Raw genomic sequence first — 26,149 nt, 5'->3', positions numbered from 1 at the left:
TGACTAAAATACTTTCATTGGACCTTGAATACATACAAGTGAGTGTATACATACTTTTAAAGAAAATCATTAAAAGAATAATTCATAAATATAGCTGCGAGCAGCAATTGTCGGGGTTCAAGCCCTTTAAGGCCTTTAAGTACATGCGTAAAAAAAGGTATAATGTTTTTTTAATTAGTAAGCCTGTAATCATCTCGATTATGGATGGAAAAGATTATTTACAGCCAATTTACCATTGGAAATACTGTATATGGTTTTTAAAGCTTTTAAAAAGGTTGAGCCAAAAACCTAGGACTATTTTGCTAAAGTTGGGTTTTGAAATAATCTCCAATATTTAACAAACGATTTAATGGACAGTGGCGGTCTTAGAGGCAAAGCTGCTCAGAATGAGTTTTACCATACCATGAATGTCGTGGGTGTGTGCGAAAAATCGCATGATATACAATCCTTTACACACATGAAAAATGTGAAGTTGTCTGATATCTGCTCAAAATTCATTGGCCACCACCAGCTGCATTTTTCAAAATAAGCAAATGTCCTCAAAGGCAGTTTTGGCACCTTGAACAAAGACTCTGCATGCCAATTTTCAAGTCAGTCAGACTTTGGGTTGCATAGTTATAGCCATATATAGTTTTTTTCAATGTTATAGCGCCACCATGTGGCCAGTCGCTGCATCCTTTTTCATGCAACCACAGAATGAGCTCTTAAGGCAGGAACACACCAAGCCGACGCCGAAGAACTAGTGGCGACGAAAGCAGACTGCGGGGTTGGCTCACATCGGCAGCATCTGGGTCCAAAGTTGCCCTGACACACCAAACCGATGCTCGACAGCCAACGGCCAAGTAGTACGTTCTTTCTGCGCCTGCATAAGAGCAAATGCCTTTCCGTACCAGCAGGTGGCAGTAGCTGAACAGCCAATCAGAATGATCAGATGGCCCAACTGACCAAAGAGCTCTGACGCCAATTAAACATGTCGAATCGGCCGAAAAAAAGCAGACCAGGACCAACTTCAGCCCACGGTGCAGAACACACTGAGAAAGCTTAGTCAACTGACGAACAAAAACTGCCCAACGGCTGACTGTCAGCTTGGTGTGTTCCGGGCTTTACATATGTGTGCCAAGTTTGGTGAAAATATCTCATGCTGTTCATGAGTTATAGCCATTTTAGTAAAAGTGGCTCCGCCCACTTTGGCATGCCTTAGAGACCATGAATTGAAATTTCAACTTTTTTTGATAATTATTGACAATCAGACTCTTGCTGCACTGGTTTGGTTCAGATCGGGCCAAAAAAAACTAGGACTAGTTCGCAAAAATAGGTTTTTCAAAAAATCCAAAATACCCATCAAATCCAAGGCATGCAAATAAAAAAGGAGTTCTGCCTGGAAACATCCATTAAAGGGGGCGTATAATGCTATTTCATGTATTCTGACTTATTTACACTGTTAAAGAGTTGGATTCTCATGCTAAACATGATCAATGTTTTAAAACACGAGTTGGACGTATGACGGAGTATTTCTGTGCCAAAAATACTCTTCCAAATCCTCAAGAACTTCGGGATCTTTTTTTCGAGTATGTGCCTGTGTGACATCAGAAAGGTCGGAATTCCTTGTACGGGCACTTCTCCCGGAAGAGCTTGCGCGCACACGTCGACCAGAGCGAGAGAGCAAGAGCACGCCCATCAACGCGCGTTCGGCTTTGGAAGTTGCCGGCAGTGCTACACAGGTCACAGGACTTCACAAAATCAACAATGTCACCAAAGAAGTGTGTTTTTGGTTGTGAGGGAAAGATAGCCTTGCTTCCCAAAGAACCCAGTGTTCAGTGGAGCTGAGAGATTTGTGCTCACGCATTACATTGATGCGCTCTCAACATTTGTTATTAAAATAACCATAGAAACTGATAGTTGCAATCACTTTTTTATTGGTTAAATGAATGGAGAATATCTTGTGTTTGTCAGTGGCTGCTCGAGCCCTCAGGATCGGCGCTTATGGTTTCATAAATGAGGCCCAGTTCTACCCTGGATTTACAAATCGTTTGAAACTGAAAGATAGAGCAGTCACAGCGATAATGATCCCGGTCATGAGTCGGAACCACAGGTGGTGAGTAAAACTGCCCCTAAGTGCATATAATGTAAACAACACAAATGTAGTGAATTCATAAATTCATTATTCATTATTCGCTATATTCATTATAGTGATTTAAAAGTTATCCATGGATAATGCGATGGTGTATTGTAGCTTGCAGACGATCACTACGCAAAAGCTGTGTGTGCTTGTCACTCATTAGCTCCGCTCACACGGCACTCCTCCAGGAGCTCGGCTTTTTTCGGAAAGACTCAGTCAGCATATGTATCTTTTATAAATGTGATAAAACTAAAGACTTTTTGGAGATATGAAGGATGCACTACTACTCTATAGGTACCCAAGATTAACATGAGATTGGCAGAAACTGTGTGTGATACCCCCCCTTTAACGAAGATGCATGATATATATTTCAAGAGAGTGAGCAAACTCAGAGTTCATATGCATTTAACTTTTAAATCCAACACAGATCGTCCAATAACAAGTAAACTAAGAATATACTTCTCCCAAGATAATCACTTATCTTGAACATCGAGAGCAGATCGTTGATAAACAGGTAAGTAAGCACACAGGTAAGTTATTTTGCTTTGCAGCAGAGTGAAAGTTGAGTCCTAGAATCCTACAATAAGGCCAGCCGTTGACTGAGAGCAAGTGTGAGGTTTAAATGCAAGTCTAAACCAGGTGCTGATAAGCTGCAAGTGTACATGATTAGAGTGAGTGCGGATGAGCGCTAGCGGGACAGAGTATGCATATGTAAATTGTATATATTTTTGCTCAGTTTGGGCCTCTGAATAAAAATTAGGTTATTTCCCTTTTCAAGTGTGAGCTCCATATTAACATATGGGCCATAAAAGCCTAATCTATCAATAATGATACAAAACATAAAATTTTAAACTTAAAATTAAACAAAAAATAACATTTTTTTAGGTTAAAATGTCATTGTCAGTACAATACAGCTAAGGTATCTTATACAATAGCAAGTTTAGATGTTACTTGTAACAGCCATGAATGCTGAACTGATGAAAACAGCATCTGAAATGCAAGCTTGACCAGTCTGAAACAATATACTGTATATGTTACAACATTCTATGAAAAGAACTACGCAGAAGCCCTTATTCATGTCTGGTATGAGAGGTGCTGATTGATCTGGAGGTCCAAGTCTTCATGGACATATAAGGTTCTGGTCTCAAAAGAAGAAGACCACACAAGCTGTTCTGTAAACAGTGTCCCCTTGCTTGTCTGCCCCAAATGAGAGCCTCTCCATTCTCAGACACAAAGCATGTAGTGGTGTTCCTTTCACACCACTCTGGATATTAAGGGATGCCCCCTCTGTTCTGTCACACCCACTGTTTCAGAATGTGTTATGAGTATTGTCATAACTCAAATGCAAGGAGGAGATGAGAAAATGTGTTTATTAATGGTATAAGAAATTTATGACTTGTGTAATCCAGTTTTGGCTTGTTTATTGTGTTGTATGTGGTCATCCAGTGCACTGACTGCAGTTTCACATGTAAGCACTAATAGTTGTGAGGCTCTAATAACTGAAGCTTTGACTGAGATTCTTGTCACATTTAAGGGTTAATTCAAGTCAAATATATATTAAAGTTTATTAAATATACATTAAATTTAACAAGCAACAAGAATTATTAAATTATGCAAAGAATTATGCAGCATTATTCAATGTGTTGACGTAATTTCCACTGAAACAGGAAGACAGGGCGGGACATATTGAACAGCTCCTCCCCTTTTTTAAATTAGTCAAGTTTATATCACAGCTCGGCAAAGCACAGTTTCCTTCTAATCTTTAACCGTTTCTCCTCCTAATCTCCTCCACATCGCTTTAAAATATAGCATTCAAATGGGTCCGATACGTTTTCTGTTCTGCGCCGACTCGCGCATATGATCCGCTCTGTGCTATCTAGACCGGAGCAGACTGTGTGCGCGCGGCGGCGGTTCGCCAGACTTCATTTGCCTAATGGAAAGCATATTTACACTGTGTGAATCGTTCCCTATCCCCTATATAGTGCACTATGTGACATTCACCATGTAGAAAATAGTAAGTGTGAACAAGTGACCGATTTCAGCGTAGCTTCAGCATCTATTTATAATGTAGGGGGCGGGACGCTTTAGATTCTAGAGAGCATTTGATTGGACAGAAAATCTGATGAGAAGCTGAAGTCCAGAGTGATGTCATCAAATCCGTTGATACATATTGGTGGAAGTGAGAGACTGTAAGTTTTGAATGCTTATACCTTCTAAATGCGATTTTTTGTCATTTTGGGGCACACTAGCTTATAGATGAGAGTAACATTCTTACTAAAAGCCAAAAAAACTTACATTTTGATTTCCTGGTGACTTTGAAGAACATACATAGGCCTACTTGTACTTTGATATAAGAACTGGGTACACTTTATTTTAGTGTCCTTGTTACACGTTATTATGAATAATTACATGCAACTAACACTAAAACCTTAATCCTAACCCTAACCCTATATTAAGTACATGTAGTTCATTATTATTACCCAGTACTTAAATAAATAATTTAAGTACTGTAACATGGATGCCTTAAAATACCAAGAACTGCTCCTATCATATTTAAAAGGTAAACAGTATCGACCAGCCTTATACCTGTTCTTCATTCTGGAACATTCCTACCATCATATTCTCTCATCCAGTTATTCCTCCCTTGAAATCAGAACATGCACTGAAAGATCTAACAGATTTTTTGTCATGAAAAACTGATTACAATAAACACTGCTTACAGTCACAGTTTACCAGTTTGTGGCCTGTGCAAATAAACACTGGGAAAGTATGCGTGAGATCTTGATTATAAACTTAGCACTTCTTATGTGAATAAACTAGGTATTATTTTAAAGATTAATAGAAGTGATGTTCATGTTAGTAAAGTTACAGATCTCTTTCTTTACTTTTGATAGCTTTTTTTGGATTTTAAAAACAGTTACATACTGTATTTGTCTTCTCTATGATATGCACTTCATTAGAAGTGTAAAAAAGATTCCAAGCCAAGAGAAATGTTTACAGAAGCATAAAGCTATGAATATGATAACCCCTAAATGGGTGGCAGTTAAAAATGAGATGCTCACTCTTTTTGTTTGTTCCTAATAAGTCTGGATAATGTTCTTGCGGGAGAGCCAAAGATATACTCATAGAAAGAGGCAGAAGTGAGGGTCTTTTCATGACGTATGCTTATACCATTGTTTTGTTTTTAACAATAGAGTCTGGATTTTGCTTACCAGAGTTTAAAACCCACACAATAGTAATGTGTTTTTCAGCTTTTTGCCTAAACAAAATGAGACTTTTTTTTGTTTTAATTTACTATTTGAACATGGAGGACATTTCATCAGAAGTCAGCAGTTACACCTGGTCAGATTATCCATCATGACTCAAGACAACACATCCAATCTCATCTTTATGGTTATCTCTAAGACTCCTATTACCATTGAGGATTGGACTCCCAGTCTCCCACAGAAAATAAGCGAGATCAATTTAAAGATGTGAGTTTGACTGTTTCAATCCAGCAGCAATGGAAAGTTCGCTCACCAATTCCCCTTGTGCTGAAGCAAAACAGCACAGGAAGCTATTTTATCTAGGAGACATTCCCATGTTGTGTCCATCTTCCACACACACGCACATCGAGTTGAAGAGCAACATTGAGGTTTATAGCCATATAAGGCTGGCCATGTAACATTTTAATATAAACTGTTGGAGACATGCAACTCAACTCTGATTGGTGAAATGCATCTTCAAAATGGCCCTATGAGAGGCCTTCATTTATAGAGAGGTCATAAAGTTAGAAGAAACACCAAAGAAACACCCACGTAAAAACCAGAACACTTCTTTTCTGGTTTCTGTCCAAGCACCAAAGGAACATGGATGAGAAAAAACCCTTTTCTCAAAGTTTTTTGCTGTTTAATGAATGCAATTCCAAATCAGGCAATGATGAAAGACTGAAGATTTTTATCTGTGTTTTTGTCCTTAACATAATGGATCAGATTCTGATGCTATCTTGCCATCTGTTTACCTCCTAGCTCTGTTCTGCTGTGTTGATGCCCATGCACTGGAAGTGTTTCCCTAATAAGGCAATGGTGCTCCCCCCTTTGATGCCACACAGATATGAAATGTGTTCCTGTCTCCAATTAACCTATTATAGAATGGACTTTAAGCTCTTCAACAATCCGATTCCACTCCCCACGCTTACATATTTCTCTCCTTCCCTCTGTCCTTCTCTCCTCCCTCTTTCATTCTGATCCAGAGGGGTTGTCCCAAGAGTGGAGAGAACAGAGTGCTGCACAGTGACTGGAAGCCACAGACAGAGCAGGACCTCCACAGAGTCACTGAAGGAACGTTCATACAGCTGGATACCCATATCCATTTACATCCTCTGGAACCGCAAGGAACCCCTACCAAAGGAGCCGAGAGGGATTGACGAAAGGAGCTTTCTTATATCTGGTTTTATTTTCGAAAGGCTAGCAAAGGAAGACAGATGACAGACTTTAGGGCAGCTCTAAAGCCCCGGTCGGGGCCTAAGCCGGTGGCCGAGATCAAGACGAGCACCCCAACAAAGGTTGACTTCAGATCGTTGCTCAACAAGAAAGATGGTTCATCCAAAGCACCTGCTGCCACACCACCTCCAAGCAGCGCGCCGTCAGACTTCAGGGCCGTCCTGAACAAGAAGAAAGCAGCAGAACCAGAGGAAAATGAGCAGAATTCATCAAAACCAGCACCCAACACACCCCAGAAGGAAAAGCAAAGCGATGTCAATGGCGTAAATGGTGGCGCAATTGATAAAAAGGTTAACGTAAAGGAAAATGCAACAACAGAGAAAAAAGCCAGCAGCGCTGATGTAGGGACACCTGAAAACAAGGAGAAAGCCAGTCCCAAGAAGAAGACAAGTGAAGGACAAATAACAAATGATAAAAAGGCAAAAGTTGTGAATGGAGGAGAGAAGGATGCTGGAAAGGTGCCTGCTTTCACACAGCCTCTCGGTGACATCACTGTGGTGGATGGAGAGAAGCTGAGGTTAGAGTGTCGGGTGACCTCTGACCCCCAAGCTGTCATCACCTGGATACTTGATGGGAAAATTGTGAAGCCATCCAAGTTCATTATCTTATCACAGGAAGGTATAAAAGTTGATATATTTTGAAATTGCAATGCAAAAATACTATTGATCTTGTATTTTCTCCACAGTTCTTTATGTCTTCATTAATATAAATTTAAATGTGACAGACAAGTCCAATGTAATGTGGTAGAGTGACTCATAAAGACTAAGGGCCCTATCATACACCCGGTGCAATGCGACGCAAGTGTTTTTTGCTAGTTTCAGCCTGATGTAGTTATCATTTTCATGTTCAGCGCTCACGTTGTTTAAATAGCAAATGCATTTGCGCCCATGGGCGTGCTGGTCTGAAAACGGGTGCATTGTTGGCATGTTGCTATTTTGAGGAACTGAAAACGACTGCGCCATTGACTTTAGACCAGGTTTTTGTTGGTCAATGGCGTAGTCGTTTTCAGTTGCCTCAAAATAGCAACACGCCAACAATGCACCTGAACACACCTCGTTTTCAGACCAGCACGCCCATGGGCAGTATTTTTTTGTTATTTAAAGAGCGTGTTAGTAATATGCGCCTATAGGCGGGTGCACAACGTGTGTTATTACACACACAGGCAGCAGCACACAAACATTTTTAAATATTAAAAATAAAAGGATTCCTCTCTGGAGAAGCGTTCAGTTTTTCGGCTTGCAAATTTCGCCATGTAAATAGCAAATCCACCATGGTGCAAGCGCAACTGGCTTTTAAAGGAAATGGAAGATGAGACACTGATTGGTTTATTACATGTTACGCCCAAAACACACCCATGACTCATTAAGAGACTAGGTACAACCCTTTTGGACCGCCGGCCATTTTTTCTGTCGTTAAACTAGCAAAAGAGGATTCGGACACGCCCTAAGTGCACTTGCGCTTCAGACCATGTGCTTAGATCGTTAAAATAGGGCCCAAAGGCTACAAAAGGCGGTTTTCACAGCGATACCATAGAAGAGCCAATTTTGGTTCCCCAAAGAACCTTTCAGTGAACAGTTCTTTTTTTCTAAGTTTAAAGAACATTTGAATGATCTAAAGAACGTCTTTCCACTATAAAGAATCTTTTCTGTAATGGAAAGGTTCCATGGATGTTAAAGAACCATCAATGCTTTATTTTTACGAGTGTATTTAATGATGTGGACAAGCTTAAACCCTCTCTTCCTAAATTCCCTACTTTAGTGTTCTGAGCTGTGTTGTAAATCACATACTGAGAGGCATGATCTTAAAGCTGAGGCTGATTCATTGCCAACTGCAGCACTCAGTGAGTGTTATCTTGGCTCTTTGAGCTCATTCACATTAGGTTATTCGATCTACGGGTTTAAGGTCACCCTATCCCATTTCACTGACATGAGACAGAATGATCATCTGGGTCACAATTAGAAAGTTCTGGAATAGCAATAGAGGATTCCCTTTAAGTATAAATCAAACAGGGATGTGATGGGTGTCCCCTAATGCATTATCCAGTGCTTTAGGCTCTCTGTTGTTCTGGTGGATTTTGTGTTTATAATACAGGGCAGGATTTAAAATCTTCTCAAGTTTGCAAAAATGTTCCTAAGTGCAATTCTTAAGAAGTTTTCTATTTTCAAAAACAACATCTTTTTTTTTTTTTTTAAGAAGAAAATGACAAACCTTTTATTTGACAATAACAATTCAATAAATTCATTGAACATCTTACCTTTGGTGATTTAAGACAAGTCGGATTTAATCATAACTTTAGGAGGTTATTTCAGAACAATCTTTTTTGGAAATTCAAATTCTTCTTAAGTTTTGTCTTACAATCTTAAGAAAAAAGATAACATTATTAAGAGATGTTTTTGGGGAATACAAAATATGGTTACACTTTACTAACTATAAGTAAATTTGCAATACCATGTCAATTAACTTTTATTGGAGTATTAGACTGTTAGGTTAGAGTTAGGTGTTAAGGTTCGGGTTTGTAGAATAAGTTGACAAGTAATTGCAAAGTTACTTATAGTCAGTAGAAAATAACTTTAGAATATAAAGCCTTGAATAATATAGAAAACATCCGAGCTAAAATCAAAAAAAATTTTAGTTGTCAGCTAAAACAAAACAGCTACGTGTCTATAAGGACAATACACACTTGTCATTCAATTCTACCTCTTGTTTTTACATCAGATGAAAAGTGTTCACTTACAATCGACAAGGCTCTACCAGAGGATGAAGGACGCTACACGTGTAGAGCAGAGAATGCACATGGTAAAGCAGAGTGTTCCTGTATGGTCACTGTAGATGGTAAGTGTCTTGTCTCCTAGACTTCTCTTCATCCAACATCCAAACATAGTATTGAGTGAGGGTGCAACAATAGCAAATTCCTCCAAAAACTGATCATTAGGATTTATTTGAAACAAAAAGGGAGAAAATATTGATATATTCATTTGTACTGCATTCCTCTAGATCCTTCAGATCCATCAGCAGATAAGAAGAACAGGAAGAGCTCTTCAGCAACTCCCACTACAGAAAGTGAGTAAGGACACCTGCTGTTTACTTCATCTGTTACTAGTTTATTTTTAAAGGGATAGTTCACCCAAAAATGAAAAGTTGCTCATACTTTTCAAAATCTTATGAAAGTTTTCCATTTGTGGAACATAAAGGAGATGCTTTAAAGAATGTTCATGCTGCCCTCTTCCTAATGATTAAAGTGGATGGGGACCAGGGATTGTCAAGCTCCAAAAATTATACATAAAAGTAGTCCATGTTACTCATGGACTATATTCCAGGTCTTCATGATCACATTCAGTGTATGAAAAGGTGCAGCTTGGACATTCAGTTATAAATAACTCCTCTTGTCATACATATTTCAATATGAGGGTGCGTAAACAATGACAACATTTTCATATTTGGCTGAACTTTTCATTTAAGAGAGCACCTTGAAAATTGGTGGGGGGTCTGAAAATTCATAATTTACCCACATGTTGTTCCAAACCTGTACGCATTTCTTTCTTTTTCAGAACATAAAAGAGGACATTTTGACAAATGTTATTGGTAGCCAAACTGTTTTGGTTCCCATTGACTTTCATTGTATTTTTGATCCATATAATGTCAGTGGGAACGGAAACTGTTTGGTTACCAACATTCATCAAAATATCTCCTTTCATGTTCCACAGAAGAAATAAAGTCATACAGGTTTGGAATGACATGAGATTGAGTAAATGATGACAGAATTTAAATTTTTGGGTGAACTATCCCTTTAAAGGAATACACCTCTGTACTGTGTTTTTAAGTTTATGCACATTTTTAATGTCCATATATCATCAATAGAAGAAAATATCTAACTTCTGTTGGTGGACAAATATTCATGCATGGGCTGAGTTGCATAGGAATCCATTATTTTATTTAAAATCTTGTTTGCAACAAACTTTTACACTGTAAATAGGCCTTGTTTGTTTTGCCTCTCTTGAGGCTCACCACATGTAGTGAATATTTCAGTAACTTTCCAGAAACCACAATAATTCACCATGAAATCCATTTTCTCCATTTAGTCCTACATTCCTCATTTAGTGAACATTTAGTCCAGATTTCCCTTTCAAAAATATTTGTCATTTGAGAAGATGACCCCATAGACAGGACAATGGTCATCACGCGCACTCTATCTATGGAGGATTTCCGTCCCATGATGGCAGATTGTATCTGTGGTGCTCAAACAGTTTGCCTGTACAGTAGTTTTTAACGCAACTGTCACACGAGATCCTGCGTTTTAATCCATGTGATTATGGTGGAGTAAAAAATAAACTCAGCCGACAGTGTTTTGGAACATTAGGCAACCGGTTGTACTGCTGCATTTGTTCTTCTTGTATTTCATAAGCATAGCAGGTTTTAAGACAGTTAAGTAGCTCATGTTTACATCGCAGTTATGTTCTTAACAAACAATGTCAAAGTGATGTACAATTTAAGGCACAAAAAAGCATGTGACAGGCAAATACCAGGACAGGCAGCTGAGAGTACATTGTATTCCCACAGTGCTTATGGAAAAAACTCAGGTGTGTCCAAGCATAAGAGAGGAAATGAACGATAGGAACGAATCAGTTGGAGACAGAAGAGAAGGCCTAAAATGGTAGACTTCTGTGAGCTGAAACACATAGATCTGAGTGTCCTTTCTGTCTTCCTTACCCTGTTCTCCCCCTCTCTCACTCTCTCTGTTTGGACTGTGCTGGAGTATTAGTGGGGTTTACATGTTGCATTGTTTCTTGACGGCGATCAAACCTTAAATAAATAGTGGAGGGAGAGAGACACTGCTTCCTGGATCTTGGAGACTCTATATTTAGCGTGCCCATATAAGGGGAATTCCAGTAAGACACAGTGTCCACACAGACACTCTTTCCCTGGATGCTGATCAGGAGCGGCAGTTTCCTTGGAACTCCTGTCAGTTCTCAGATGCGCCCACGGATGAATATTGACTAGATATTTTCCTTTTAAATTTCCTTTTATGTGGTGCAATGATATGGTTGATTAGAGGATTGTTTGACACTACTGAATGGAGAGTATGTTATTTATCTATTTTAAGGGGAGCAATAGAAAATTACATGAGGCATTAAAGGGTTAGTTCACACAAAAATGGAAATTACCCCATGATTTACTCACCCTCAAGCCATCCTAGGTGTATATGACTTTCTTCTTTCAGATGAACTCAATCGGAGTTATATTAAATAATGTCCTGGCTCTTCCAAGCTGTATAATGGCAGTGAATAGAGGATGAAATTTTGAAGCCCAAAAAAGTGCATCCATCCATCATAAAAGATATCCACATATAGCTCCAGGGGGTTAATAAAGGCCTTCTGAAGCGAAGCGATGCATTTGCTTAAGAAAAATATCCATTTTTAAAACTTTAAAAACTAAAATAACTAGCTTCCGGTAGACGACCGTACGCAGCTTTGACGTCTCTCGCTGTTCAAACAAATAGGGCAAACTCAAGCTCCTCTTTTCTATAATATTGAAATCCTGACATTTCTATTTAAAAATTCTTGTTTTAGACTTCTAATTTGTGACCAGTGTTTTGTTTCGCTCTATCCTCTGCGCTTCTGCGTTCGTCGTTGCATCATGCGTCAGGTCAGAGGTTGCTCTTTCACCGTAAATCGATGCGTACGGCCGTCTGCCTGAAGCTAGTTATTATAGTTATCGCTTCGCTTCAGAAGGCCTTTATTAACCCCCCCGGAGCCGCGTGGATATCTTTTATGATGAATGGATGCACTTTTTTGGGCTTCAAAAATCTCATTATTTAATACAACTCCAATTATATTTGTCTGAAAGAAGATAGTCATATACAGGATGGCTTGAGGGTGAGTAAATCATGGGGCAATTTTCATTTTTGGGTGAACTAACCCTTTAAAATACAAATAAAACAAGTATTGTATTATGTATCATGTATTGTGTCTTCACTCATTTAAATGTGCCAGTTTTAATTAAAATGCACATAATTGTATTAGACCAACAACAAAAGCAATACAGACTCCACAGAATGTTTTTCCCCCTCTTCATTTTCAGGCCTCTTCTGTCAAAAGGTTTTTATTTAACAAATCATTATTTATGCTTGTATTACCTCCACTTAAAGGTACAGTTCACCCAAAAATGAAAATTCTGTCATCATTTATTCACTCTCATGTTGTTCCAAACCTGTATGACTTTCTTTCTTCTGTGGAACAAAAACAGAAAATATTGTGAGAAATGTCTCTGTGTTTTTTTAATCGTGGAAGTCAATGGTAACCAAAACTGTTTGAGTACCAACATTCTTCAGAACAGTCATACAGGTTTAGAACGAACAGTTTAGGATGAGTAAATAATGACAGAATTTTCATTTTTGGGTGAACTATCCCTTTAATTAAATGTTTATTTTAATAATTGTGTAAATATGTCTCTCTAAAGATTTACTGTAGATTTTGTTTTTCTATCTTAAATCAATACATGCTCTATATCTTCTGCAGATGAAGCCAGAATAAAGAAGAAACCAGCTCCCGCCAAACAGGGTAAGATTATCTTCCCACTAACTCTTACATAATCATACTAACTTAAGAAATATTTGAAGGCCATGTACAGAGACACTTTCTTGTGTAATCAGCTGTCTTGCAAAATTCAGATAAAGAGAGAAAATCCAGTGCAATTTATCATGAGAGTGTTGAATGTGAACTTATGTTGATGCCCTGCAGGTTCTCCACCTCAGTTTCTGCAGTTCTCTGGAGATCAGAAGATCAGGGCAGGAGAAAAGGTGGAGCTGTTGGGCAACTTTGGAGGGTCGGCACCAATAACTTGCACCTGGCTCAAATTTAAAAAGCCGGTAGGAAGAGTTGGAGGAGGACAGAGAGTTTGTAAGATGACAGATCAGTGGTTCCCAAACATTTTGAAACAAAGTCACCATTTTAGAGTGATTTTTTTTTATGGCATCCCAAACCCTAAAAAACAAAATAAATACATTTCCCACATGAGCATCTCTTTAAGCTAAACATGACAGCACAAATACTTATTAAAAATATACATTAAAAAAAAACACAACACAATGATCTGATCAGGATTTTTGCAGCCAAAATCAATCACTGATTTCTTGTCATCTTGATCAGCTGATACAGATCTTGATATCATTTTTTATGGGGTCGGTACTGGTTTACAGTCATTGTTAAGTGAATTGAAGTAAAGCAGTGATATAAAGTACTGTAAGTTGATTAATTGATATTCAAATAAACTTTAAAAATATTACATTTAGTTGTAAATATTAACTTTATTAATTTTATTAATAGTAATATATCAAAAGTATATACTGAACAGTGTTGGGGGTAACGCATTACAAGTAACTTGAGTTACACAATCAGATTTTTTTTTTTTTAAAGTAACTAGTAAAGTAACACATTACTTTTAAATTTACAACAAAATATCTTGGTTACTCTTTTAACTAAGATAAGAAATCAAGAGTAAGTGCAGACACATTGTTTGTGAACATGACAGATATTTTACTTCTAGACTAAATGTAAGCATTTGCTCATCTCTCTTGCACAAAAACACAGTCAGTATTCCTCAAAATGTACAAAAACAGTGAAATGCAATCTCAGAATATCGCACAAACCTGCAATAATTAAGTATATTAAATTAAACAAATATACTTTGGCCCGGTTTCACAGACAGGGCTTAGCATAAGCAAGGATTAGGCCTTAGTTCAGTTAGGATATTTAAGTAGCTTTTATAAATGTACACTAGAGAAAAACATTACTGGTGTGCATCTTGAGACAAAACAATGGCACTGACATATTTTAAGATATGTCTGTACAAGTTGCTTTCAGTTAAAACAGCTCAAACATGCATTTTAGTCTAGGACTAGCTTAAGCCTTGTCTGTGAAACCGGGGGTTTATGTATTTAATCTCACTTTATTCACCAGTTTCTTTGCTGCTGACCTTCGATTATCCAGTTCAACCATACTAATAATAAAAAATGACTTTAAATAAACATCACATTTGTGATCAGCCTGAAGCTTATTCGCTTGGTGTGAGAGGGGCTTTACATTTGCCAAAAATAGAACTTTTTTGTTGTTATTAAAAAAACAAACAAGCAACCCCAGCCCAGGTGAGAAAAAGTAACGCAAAAGTAATGTAACACATTACTTTCCTTAAATAGTAACTAAGTAATGCAATTAGTTACTTTTTTAGGGAGCAAAGCAATATTAATGCATTACTTTTAAAAGTAACTTTCCCCAACACTGATACTGAATGGCTTATTTTTAAGTAAATACATTACATGACTTTTGATTTGGTTGCATTTTTGCATCGATGGCCTGAAACGGTGCATCAGTTTGATATAAAAATGGTAAAAAAAAATCTAAACAGTGAACACCCAATTTTAGTTTAAAATGTGGTAAAATTAATAAGAAAATAAAGGCCTAAAAAAGACCCATACTGCATACTACAATACATTATGCACTCTTCTCCTGTTTAGATCCAGCCAGGAAGTGGGGGCATTTCCATAGAGACCACAGAAAACAGCAGTCAGCTGACAATCACAGCGAGCGACCAGGATCACTGTGGTTGCTACACTCTAGAACTGCAGAATAAATTTGGCACCAAGCAGGCCTCACTCAATCTCACCATCGTAGGTATGGGAATAAACAAAGACAGGAATTGACATATTATGAGAGGAGGAGGCAGATGGGATTATGATAGACTGTATCACATTAGTGTGTGTGTGTGTGTGTGTGTGTGTGTGTGTGTGTGTGTGTGTGTGTGTGTGTGTTATTTTGGGTTTGGTCACTTTTTTCTTTATAGAATTCCTCTGAAAAAAAATATAAAAATATAAATTTGTGTCTGTCTCCAATTATGGAGCAGTGTGCTAGAGACTGCGTCCTTGTTAGCGGGCCCGTCTCCCATGCCCGAGACCCGGGTTTGAGGCCCGCACAGAGCTAGGCAAGCAGGGCCTGTGTTACAGTACTGTGCAATTATGGAGCAGTAAGAATATATGAGCTCATTAGCATTTTAATAAAACATATTGACATAAAGCACATTTGCTAGTATTCTTTCTATGCATAGCTATCTAACTATTGCTGAAATTTCCAATGTAAATCTGTGTCCCAGATAAGCCAGATCCCCCAGCCGGCACCCCAGCTGCTTCCGACATCCGCAGGTCCTCACTCACCCTCTCCTGGTACGGCCCCACTTACGATGGGGGCAGCATTGTCCAGTCATACAACCTGGAGATCTGGAACTCGATGGACAACACATGGAATGACCTGACCTCCTGTAACAGCACCTCATACCATGTCCAGAACCTTCTCGCCGACCGTCAGTATAAGTTCCGTGTTCGAGCTGTTAATGTGTATGGAGTTGGAGAGCCCAGTGCAGAATCCGAGCCTATTAATGTGGGAGTGGAGGAGATAACAGGTGAGAATGAACATCTGCTTAATTGTGAGATACGTTCTGTTACTATTGATTGAGAAAGAATCAGTGGGCTCCAAAAATCTGAAGCTACTAGTGAAAATGCTTTTATTTTGCATTCTTTTCTGAATGAAAAGTTGAGAAATGTACATGAATTTCAAAATTTCTCTTGCTTTAATGGCAACAGCACTCAACCATAAACTCCACGTTTGTGCAAAACTCGATGATCACATTATTCAGCATGATGTGAGAATGTTCTAGAGCATCTTGTGTACTTCAATCGAAGCAAATAAATATAGGCTTATTTAAATAATATAGATGTAAAATGTTATTGTTTAAATTTTTCAAAAGTCTAAATGTTCAATTTTTGTCCAGGTTTAGATGGGGAAAAAGATATTCAGTTTGAATACCCCAAAGTATAAATATGATGATCTGATGCACTACTTAAAAATCTAAGCTTTTAAAAATTCATATTCTTCTCCAGAGAAAAAGGAAGAGGAGGAAGCTGGAGCCACTGTGTCTGATGATGGTATGAACTTCAAGCAATTAGCCCACCGATCCATCCTTTCTGAATCCAAAGTTTACTAACACGACTCCCACATGGTCAGTCTGAAACATATCCTGTTCATTTCACAGATGAGGAGAAAGAACCAGAATACAGAGATGTGGTCATTAAGAAAGACTGTAGCGTTAAGGATTCCTATGATATAGAGGACCGCTTAGGAACGTAAGAGATGTGTATATTATATCCATCATCAATATTATCAATATAACATTTTTAGACCTTTTAGATTTACTGTACCAGATTTTTCATCTCTTTTCCAATTCTCATGGCCTTTCTTTTGTCTCTACAAGGGGTAAATTTGGTCAAGTCTTCAAATTAGTGGAGAAGTCCACCAAGAAGGTATGGGCAGGGAAGTTCATCAAGGCATTCTCACAAAAGGAAAAGGAGAACGTGAGGCAGGAGATTGGCATCATGAACAGCCTCCACCACCCCAAACTGGTGCAGTGTGTGGACGCCTTTGAGGGAAAGTCTGACATGGTCATGGTCCTGGAGATGTGAGTCCCTAAACTATTGTTTATCATCCAAGCAGAAGGCTACCCTGCTGAAAGATCCAGCATTGCTGATCACAAGAATAAGTTTTGCATGCATGGGAAGCAGGAATACTCGTGAACCAGCTAAACCAGCTTGGTTTTGCTTGAGAACAGCATGACGATGCTGGTCCACCAGTAGGACCAGCACTATGCCAGCATTAAACCAACTAATCTAGCTTGGACCAACATGGAATTCATGCTGGTTTATCATGGATGTTTCAGCAGGGTACACTCTAAAAAAATGTTGGGTTAAAAACAACCCAAGTTTGGTTGAAAATGGGTAAACCCAGCGATTAGGTTGTTTTAACCCAGCGATTGGGTAGTTTCCTTAAAGGGTTAGTTCAGCCAAAAATGAAAATTCTGTCATTAATTACTCACCCTCATGGCGTTCCACACCCGTAAGACCTTCGTTCATCTTCAGAACACAAATTAAGATATTTTTGATAAAATCTGATGGCTCAGTGAGGCCTCCATTGACAGCAAGATAATTAACATTTCAATGCCCAGAAAGCTACTAAAGACATATTTAAAACAGTTCATGTGACTACAGTGGTTCAACCTTAATGTTATGAAGCGACGAGAATACTTTTTGTGCGCAAAAAAAAACAAAGTAACAACTTTATTCAACAATATCTAGTGATGGGCGATTTCAAAACACTGCTTCATGAAGCTTCAAAGCTTTACGAATCTTTTGTTTCGAATCAGTGGTTCGGAGCGCGTATCAAACTGCCAAAGTCATGCCCCCCGGTGGTGAACCATTGAAATTTCGAAACACTTATGATGTAACGAAGCCTCGTTTACTGAAATCACGTTACTTTGGCAGTTTGATACACGCTCCGAACCACTGATTCAAAACAAATGATTCGTAAAGCTTCGGTCACTTTGGTGAACCTACATTGGGTTAATGCTGGGTTAAAAACAACCCAAGTTGGGTTGAAAATGGACAAACCTAGCGATTGGGTTGTTTTAATCCAGCGGTTGGGTTATATGTTCACCCAACCTGCTGGGCAGTTTTATTTAACTCAACTATTTTGTATTTCTTGCTTAAAATGAACCCAAAATATGTTGGAAATAACATTCATTAATATGTTTAATAAATGAACATTTATGAATAAGTTTAATGAATAATAATTAAACAATAAACATTTATTAAATTGCTTATTAATAAATGTTCACCTTTGGATTATTATTGTTTCCTCTAGTAATTATGTGTCTGATTTTTAATTTCCAACCTATTTTGGGTTCATTTTAAGCCAGACATGTAGTCATTTTTAAACAATAGTTAAATAAAACTACCCAGCACTTTGGGCAAACATTTAACCCAACCACTGTGTTACCCAACCCAATTGCTGGGTTTGTCCATTTTCAACCCAACTTGGGTTGTTTTTAAGCCAACATTTTTAGAGTGTAAGTTGTGTTCCCTGGTGTCTTTGAACAGGCTGTGATGTTTGGTAGTTGTTTTTTCAACACCTTTAAATCATTCCACCAGTTTAGCTTTTTATGGCGAAGGTGGAATGTAAAATCCAGCACCCTGTGATTGGAGAAGTGTGTGTCATATGTCCTTATATAGTGAGATGGAGAAACAGCGAGGTGGGGAGGAGAGAGCATGGATGCTCTCTTTCTTAGCTTGGCAGCCATGATGGAAAATATCCCAGATTTAAATCTCCCTGACTGTAAGAGAACTGTTTAGCACCGCAGGCACAGACACTGTTCATATGTTTGTTAAATGGAATGTGCATAAACAGTTCTAATGCAGTGAGATTGCAGTCTGACAGTGATTGGTTAGCATCACTTAATGATGATGTCATTGTGGGCCCCCATTGGCTGCAGGATCTCTGGAGGTGAGCTGTTTGAGCGAATCGTTGATGAGGATTTCGAGCTGACTGAGCGAGAGGTGATTAAGTACATGCTGCAGATCATAGATGGAGTCCAGTTTATCCACAAGCAGGGCATTGTCCACCTGGATCTCAAACCTGAGAATATCATGTGCATCAACAAGACGGGAAGCAAGATCAAACTTATTGACTTTGGACTTGCTCGAAGGCTAGGTAAACAAGTGTGAACAACTGCAGAAAACAAGCACAGCGTCTGTTTTTGTTTGGTACAGTTGTGATGTTGTTGTTGTTGTTTTCAGAGGATTCTGGATCTCTGAAGGTTCTGTTTGGAACTCCTGAGTTTGTAGCTCCTGAGGTGATCAACTATGAGGCTATCAGCTACCCAACAGACATGTGGAGTATTGGCGTCATCTGTTACATTCTGTGAGTGACCAATCTCTAACCGTCGCTAACACGTAAAGACAATGTAATCAATGCTGAGGAGTGGAAACATTTCCTTTTAAGGCCATTATTAGTTTTTGGACAACTCGCTTTCCAAGCTTGCATTTACAATTCATAATATATAAACACAGTTTTGATACCTTGGAGGAAGAATATAAATATTTAAACTGACTTGTGTCAGTTACTGTTATCTGTAGGTTATAACAGAGCCCTGTAGTAAATGACCGTTTTTATTTTTGTTTTTTTGTTTTTTTTCCAAAACACTAAATAGCAATTAAAAAACACTTCAATAGTTTCCTAAACATGTTTTTTGCTGTGAACTGCAATAATTGTCCTGATTCATGTGGGCATTGTATGTAAAAATAAGTCATCCACAGCCATGAAATATTGCCTCTGTATCTATAAATATTGCTTATAAACTATATCACTATGTTATTGGCTCTAAACTGTAAGACGTTTGGCATTTCTTTTTACAAAATACACACTTCATTGAATATGTTACACCATAGTCAATAAAAAGAATATGTACACTTCCGTTCAACAATTTGGTCTTGGTAGGATTTTTTAAATGTTTTTAAAATAAGTCTCACCTTTATCTGATCAAAAATACAGTCAAAACAGTAATATTGTGAAATATTATTACAATTACAATTATTACATTATTATATTTATATAATATGTATGTGTGTGTGTGTGTGTGTGTATACTCTAAAAAATGCTGGGTTGTTTCAACCCAAATTTGGGCCAAATATGGACAAGCCCAACCATTGGGTTTAATTTTTTAATTATTTTTTTGGGGGGGTTGTCCATATTTGACCAAAATTGGGTTGAAACAACATTTTTCTGAAACAGCATTTTTTAAGATTTATACATCATCTAAAAGCTGAATAAATAAGCTTTCCATTGATGTATGTATTTTGGCCGAGATACAACTATTTGAAAATCTGGAATCTGAGGGTGCAAAAAAATCAAAATACTGAGAAAATCACCTTTAAAGTTGTCCAAATGAAGTCCTTAGCAATGTATATCCAAAAATACATTTTTGATATATTTATGGTAGGAAATTTACAAAATATCTTCATGGAACATGATCTTTACTTAATATCCTAATGATTTTTGGCATAAAAGAAAAATTGATAATTTTGACCCATACAATGTATTGTTGGCTACTGCTACAAATATACCCGTGCGATTTATGACTGGTTTTGTGGTCCAGGGTCACATATATTATGTGAACACAAACTTCAGTGTCACATGATCCTTCAGAATCAGTCTAATGCAGTCTAATTTAGTGTTTGTAACATTTCTTATTGTTATCATTGTTAAAAACAGTGCTACTTCATATTTTTGTGGCACATTTTTTTCAGAGTTCTATGATTAATAGGAAGCTAAAAAGCATTTATTTTTAATAGATTTCTTAATACAAGTCTTCACTGTCCCTTTTGATCAATTGAATGCATTCTTGTTTAATAAACATATTAATTTCTTAAAAAAAAAAAACTTACGGACCCCAGAATTTTGAATGGTATGTGTATAGTTTTTAATCATTATATGTTTTAGGACCAGGCCTTAAGAAATGCTTTTAGTCCTGTTGTACCTTATCCATTAATAGAATCAAAGATCATTGCCTGATACCCTTCCTCTTGTTTACCCTCAGTGTCAGTGGTCTTTCACCATTCATGGGAGATAATGACAATGAAACCCTCGCCAATGTCACCTCAGCCACCTGGGATTTTGAGGATGAGGCATTCGATGAGATTTCAGATCAGGCCAAAGACTTCATCAGCAGTCTCCTAAAAAAGGACATGAGGTAAGATGAAAGCTGAACAAAAGAAACTATTGAAGGAAGGTTTTGAGCTCTTGGCATAGACCCTTAACAAAGAACCCAGTTAAATCAACAATATTGTAAATGATGAGTGTAGTTGGCAAAGTTAATTACTTAAATTTATTAGTACAAGCTGAATGTTGAGAAGAGCATTTGATCTGGATTCTGTGACCCTATAAATGTCACGTTGTAGGGCCAGGCTGACCTGCGCTCAGTGTTTTGAGCACTCCTGGCTCAAACAGGACACCAGAAATATGGAGGCTAAACAGCTGTCCAAAGAGAGGATGAAGAAGTACATCCTGAGACGCCGCTGGCAGGTGAGAGCTCTGCATTTTATTTTGATTTATTCATTAAACAAAGAATGAGATTCAAAGGAACCTGTTTTCTTGATGGAAGTGGCAGAGTTTAGACTTCATGTTTGTGAGTGTCTGTGCAGAAAACAGGGAACGCAGTGCGAGCGATCTCCAGGTTCAGCTCTATGGGAATGTTAGGAGGGATCGGACCAAAGAAAATCTCTCCGACTGACGGTATTGGCTCAGCAGACAATTTTCACATTGTTGCAGTATATAGATTGCAGCAGCGCTTTTTCAGTGGCTCTGTTTTCGGAAGTATTTTTTCCATTAATTTCTCCAATAGGGATTTCAAAGAAGCCTTTGTTAAAGTGTTATAAGCCATGAACCAAGCCAACCAGCTACGAGGTGAATCATAACATTACAAACTTTGATGTGAAGCAAAAAAAAAGTGAAAATCAGACAAAAAAACAAAGGTAAAAGATTGTGTACTTGTCTTTAGTGAGGGAAAGAACTACAATCCCATGAAGCATTGCAAACAGCATAATCGAATTAAAAACAATGAAGAAATATAAAACTACTCATTTAAAAATGTTGATTTTATATTAAGTTTATTGCAAAATATTCTTATATATTCAAGTATTTTGAGAGCATATAGGAAGACTGACTCGATTATGTTAATTGCGGTGCTTCATGGGAGTGGGCGGAGCTAATGGTGCGTTCAAGTCCTCCTGGGAAGTTCGTATTTACCAGGTGGGAAGTTGATCTTTTCAACATGACTTGAACGCACTATAACAAGATCTTTCAGGGCATTTTTCTTGTTTCGACTCTATTTGATGGAATTTTCTGTACAGCATCATGGGTAATGTAGTTTTTCACCACATATTCTGCTGCTGAATACGATTTTTTTTAAAACCAAGTTGAAATCATGCAGGCTGACATCTTCATCAGAAGTAAATACCATCGATTAACAACCTTGTATCTCACAGTAAGGTTGTCTTTAAAAGTTTTATAAGTTATTATTAAAAATCAATTTCTCTATGGAGTTTTTACTTCCGGATCCCGCCTGTTGCACTCTATTGCATATTAAATGTCATATATGTAAAAATATTGATTGTATATAAATATAATATAAACGTGTGTGTGTTCAGAAGAGGCTCCTGTATCATTCCTTGAGAGTGTGGAGGATGAAAACCGCAGCCCTGAGGCTCCCACCTTCTCCTCTGTCATACAGGATGTGGAAGTGGTGGAAGGCAGCGCTGCCCGCTTTGACTGCAAGATTGAAGGTAATGACCTTTGACCTCAAAGGCTATTATACTTTTAGCGCTGTTATAATTTTTCGGCCCTTAACCCTTAATATTGTGAAATATTATTACAATTTTAAATAACTGTTTTCTATTTGAATATATTTTAAAATGTAATTTATTCCTGTGATCAAAGCTGAATTTTCAGCATCATTACTGCAGTCTTCAGTGTCACATGATCCTTCAGAAATCATTCTAATATGTGGTATCTTATTATTATCAGTATTATTAAAAACAGCTGTGCTCCTTAATATTTTTGTGGAAACCTTGATATATTTTTCTTTGATGCTGAAATTAACAGCTTTTATTTTTAATCTTTTATAACATAATGCATGTCTTTAATGTCACTTTTGACCAACTTAATGCGTCCTTGCTTGATATGTGTATTAATTTCTTTAAAAGAAATCTTGTAAGTGAGTGCTTCCCAGTGAAAAAAGAGGTTCTTAGAGATATCCATAAAAGGTAAATCCTAATGTTTTGGTTGAATGCTAAAGCAGAGGAAATGCCTTTCCAGTGTCTAAACATATTAGGGACTGAAGCAATTTTTTAAAAAAAAAACAATTGTTGTTTTTTTGTATGTGCTAACATTATCAGCTATGATCATTAGTCTCATTAGATCATTAGTCTCTATTACCTTTAAATTTCACAGGCATATCAACCATTTGGTTGAGCAGGTTTTTAAAAAAGTCTTTTATTCACTCTTTTGTATATTTTTAAAACCTATTTTAATCTCTTTTAGCGTCTCAAAAATAAAAATAGTTGGGTCATTCTACAGAATTGGTTCAAAGTCAGAGTTTAAAGTATCTTTATCTTTTTCCACAAATTTTCTATGTATGCAAATTGTATAATATCCAAGGTACACATTTCTAGTAATTGTGCAGTTAATTCTCATATTGTATGTTCAGAAAGTTTTGGAATATTTTTCCTCTCACCAAATTTGTCACTACCGAAACACAATAATAAATAATTTAATAGGTAAACAAAACAATTACAATTTTAATAATGTTTCCAGTGTAATTTATGAGATTTGTTGTATTTTGAATCCAATCTTTCTTCGTAAAAGGCATAAAGTTTATCATACCGATTTCAAAGTGAAGGATTCATTAGTTTGCGTATACTTTGATCCAAACACTATAATAACATCTCAGTTGATCATTCAATATACTTTATTTTTTGACAAAACATCCCATGTTTCGGTCGTGACAGTAATGTGTTGGTAGTGACCATCACATTACAGAATTTTACCTCACATACTAACACACTACTAAAACGTACTAAAGTCCCCCAAATAAAGGATTATGTGTTTCCTTCTGTCACTACCAAAACAATGATGTCACAGCCGAAACTTGTCACCACATGTTTAAGTTGTGACTGTTTCGGTAGTGACAATTTTAAATACTTTTGAGCCTAGCTCAAAGATGCTAATCAGCACATGTTTACCTAGCACAGCTCTGAACAGTCGTACACACAACTAAATTTTATGGAATAACACCCAAAAAAAGTTTGCTAAATTGCAGAAAAAGGTGTTCGGTAGTGACGTTCCCTAAAGTTACACACAGATTTTCAGATTTTTGAACACATTTACCTCAAAATGATGGGCCCTATCTACTTACCATGTAGCTATGAGAGAAAGTGACACTGATCCTGATCAAAAATGTAGAAGTGTGGTTAAAATCAGTCTCAGCCAATGGACTAAAACATACACTGTTTCGGTAGTGACATGAAAATGCGGGACACGGTTTTTTTTTTTTTTTTTTTTTTACAAGTTTCATGATTTACAAAGAAAATATAAAATAATTTTTTTTTTTTTTTTTTTTTTTTACTTTATTTTAAAAAAAAAATCAAAAAGATATTTTTAAAAACAACGATGAAAAAAAATGCAAAATTTATTTCAATATCATTTTCACAAGTTGAAATTTAAGGGTTAGGGTTCAGGACAGCCACCTCCCAATTGAAAGTACCCAATAAATGATGATTTTATATATATTAAGCGTAATGATATTTTAAATATTATTGTGAGATTCATTAAACATCTAAGATTTGAATACTTAAATGCTTTTAAAATGTGTTTTATTGGTTGTGGGACAGCAGTTTGCACCAATTCTGTAGAATGGCCCATATAATAGTCATATCCCTTTCTCTACCTAACCACTTCCAAATCATCAATATAGTGAGGATTCTTTTGACCTTCTGCTCTCCCTTTAATATGACAAAGTTCAAAAGAAACAAACAATGAGAAAGCTTGTAGATTTGGGTGGAGATCAGTCAGTCAGAACATTAACAAATCAACTTTTACCACAACATGGTGCACTACTCCATATTAGTTTACATTATTCATTGTCAAAGGTAAATGACTGTTGTTGTGTGGTCCACTTGCATTTGCTTTGACTTTTTTGATAGCATTTTTATTATTTCATATTGATTTACTGTGTTTTCTGAACTCAAAGGGTACCCAGACCCCGAGGTTGTGTGGTACAAGGACGACCAGCCTATTAAGGAGACGCGTCACTTCCAGATCGACTATGAAGAGGACGGCCACTGTAGCCTGGTGATCTCAGAGGTTTGTCCCGATGATGATGCCAAGTACACCTGCAAAGCCGTCAACAGCCTGGGAGAAGCAACCTGCACCGCTGAACTGCTGGTGGAGTTCATGCAGGAGGAGGAAGGAGACGGTGAAGGAGAGGAGGAGGACTGAATAATGATGGAGAAGTGATTGACGGTGTGAGAAAGAGAAAGAGAATGACTGAATACCACAGGAACTATAAATATCTTAAACATTTAGTTTCGATTCTTCTTTTTTACACCATTTTTATGTTTCTTCTTACTGCCTAGAATAGCTTGGAAAAAGCAAAACTGTTTCAGTTTGCCAAGATCAAAGACATTCCTGCTTGTGCCTTTCTGTCCAGAAAATTATCCCAACTGATTTACCAAAAGGGACTAAAAAACTGAATATGACAACCATATGCCTGTACAGCACCCTTTGATGTTGGGACAGCTGGACTAAAAAAAACAAAAAAAAAAAACACTTGTTTTATCAGACTGATCACATCACATTGATATCATCTATGTCAGTAATTTTTCGTGAGTCAGTATACATTTGCACATTTTACATTTTAAGTCTGCACTGCAGTGCAATCTAGTGGTAAAAACATGACAATGCTTTTTAAAATAACACTTATCTAGTCTAGTATGTTGTCAATATCAATATGAAGACAATTTAAAGGGTTAGTTCACCCAAAAATGAAAATAATGTCATTAATTACTCACCCTCATGTCGTTCCACACCCGTAAGACCTTCATTAATCTTCGGAACACAAA

At 37.2% G+C, this 26,149-nt stretch overlaps 2 protein-coding genes across 2 annotated transcripts in view; one reads left to right on the top strand and one right to left on the bottom strand.

Moving 5' to 3' along the window:
• gmppab (GDP-mannose pyrophosphorylase Ab) overlaps positions 1–9,494 on the bottom strand; it is a 16,920-nt gene extending 7,426 nt beyond the window's left edge. Inside the window, exon 1 of the transcript XR_007930669.1 lies at positions 9,335–9,494. The gene's annotated coding sequence lies outside the window, so the exon portion shown is untranslated. The remainder of the gene's footprint in view (positions 1–9,334) is intronic.
• mylkb (myosin light chain kinase b) lies at positions 6,110–26,149 on the top strand. The gene is made up of 17 exons (XM_051897474.1): positions 6,110–7,218; positions 9,316–9,432; positions 9,595–9,660; positions 13,116–13,157; positions 13,338–13,465; positions 15,110–15,266; positions 15,742–16,047; positions 16,526–16,570; positions 16,678–16,768; positions 16,897–17,100; positions 18,967–19,184; positions 19,271–19,394; positions 21,070–21,222; positions 21,431–21,554; positions 21,674–21,764; positions 22,679–22,813; positions 25,279–26,149. The coding sequence occupies exons 1-17, from the start codon at positions 6,582–6,584 to the stop codon at positions 25,524–25,526; spliced, it is 2,886 nt and encodes a 961-aa protein (XP_051753434.1). The 5' UTR covers positions 6,110–6,581; the 3' UTR covers positions 25,527–26,149.

The sequence above is a fragment of the Ctenopharyngodon idella genome, chromosome 6, assembly GCF_019924925.1.
Source record: "Ctenopharyngodon idella isolate HZGC_01 chromosome 6, HZGC01, whole genome shotgun sequence".
Classification (NCBI taxonomy): Eukaryota; Metazoa; Chordata; class Actinopteri; order Cypriniformes; family Xenocyprididae; genus Ctenopharyngodon; species Ctenopharyngodon idella.
The sequence above is the reverse complement of the archived record's forward strand: the minus strand, read 5'-3'. Positions and strand labels throughout refer to the sequence as shown.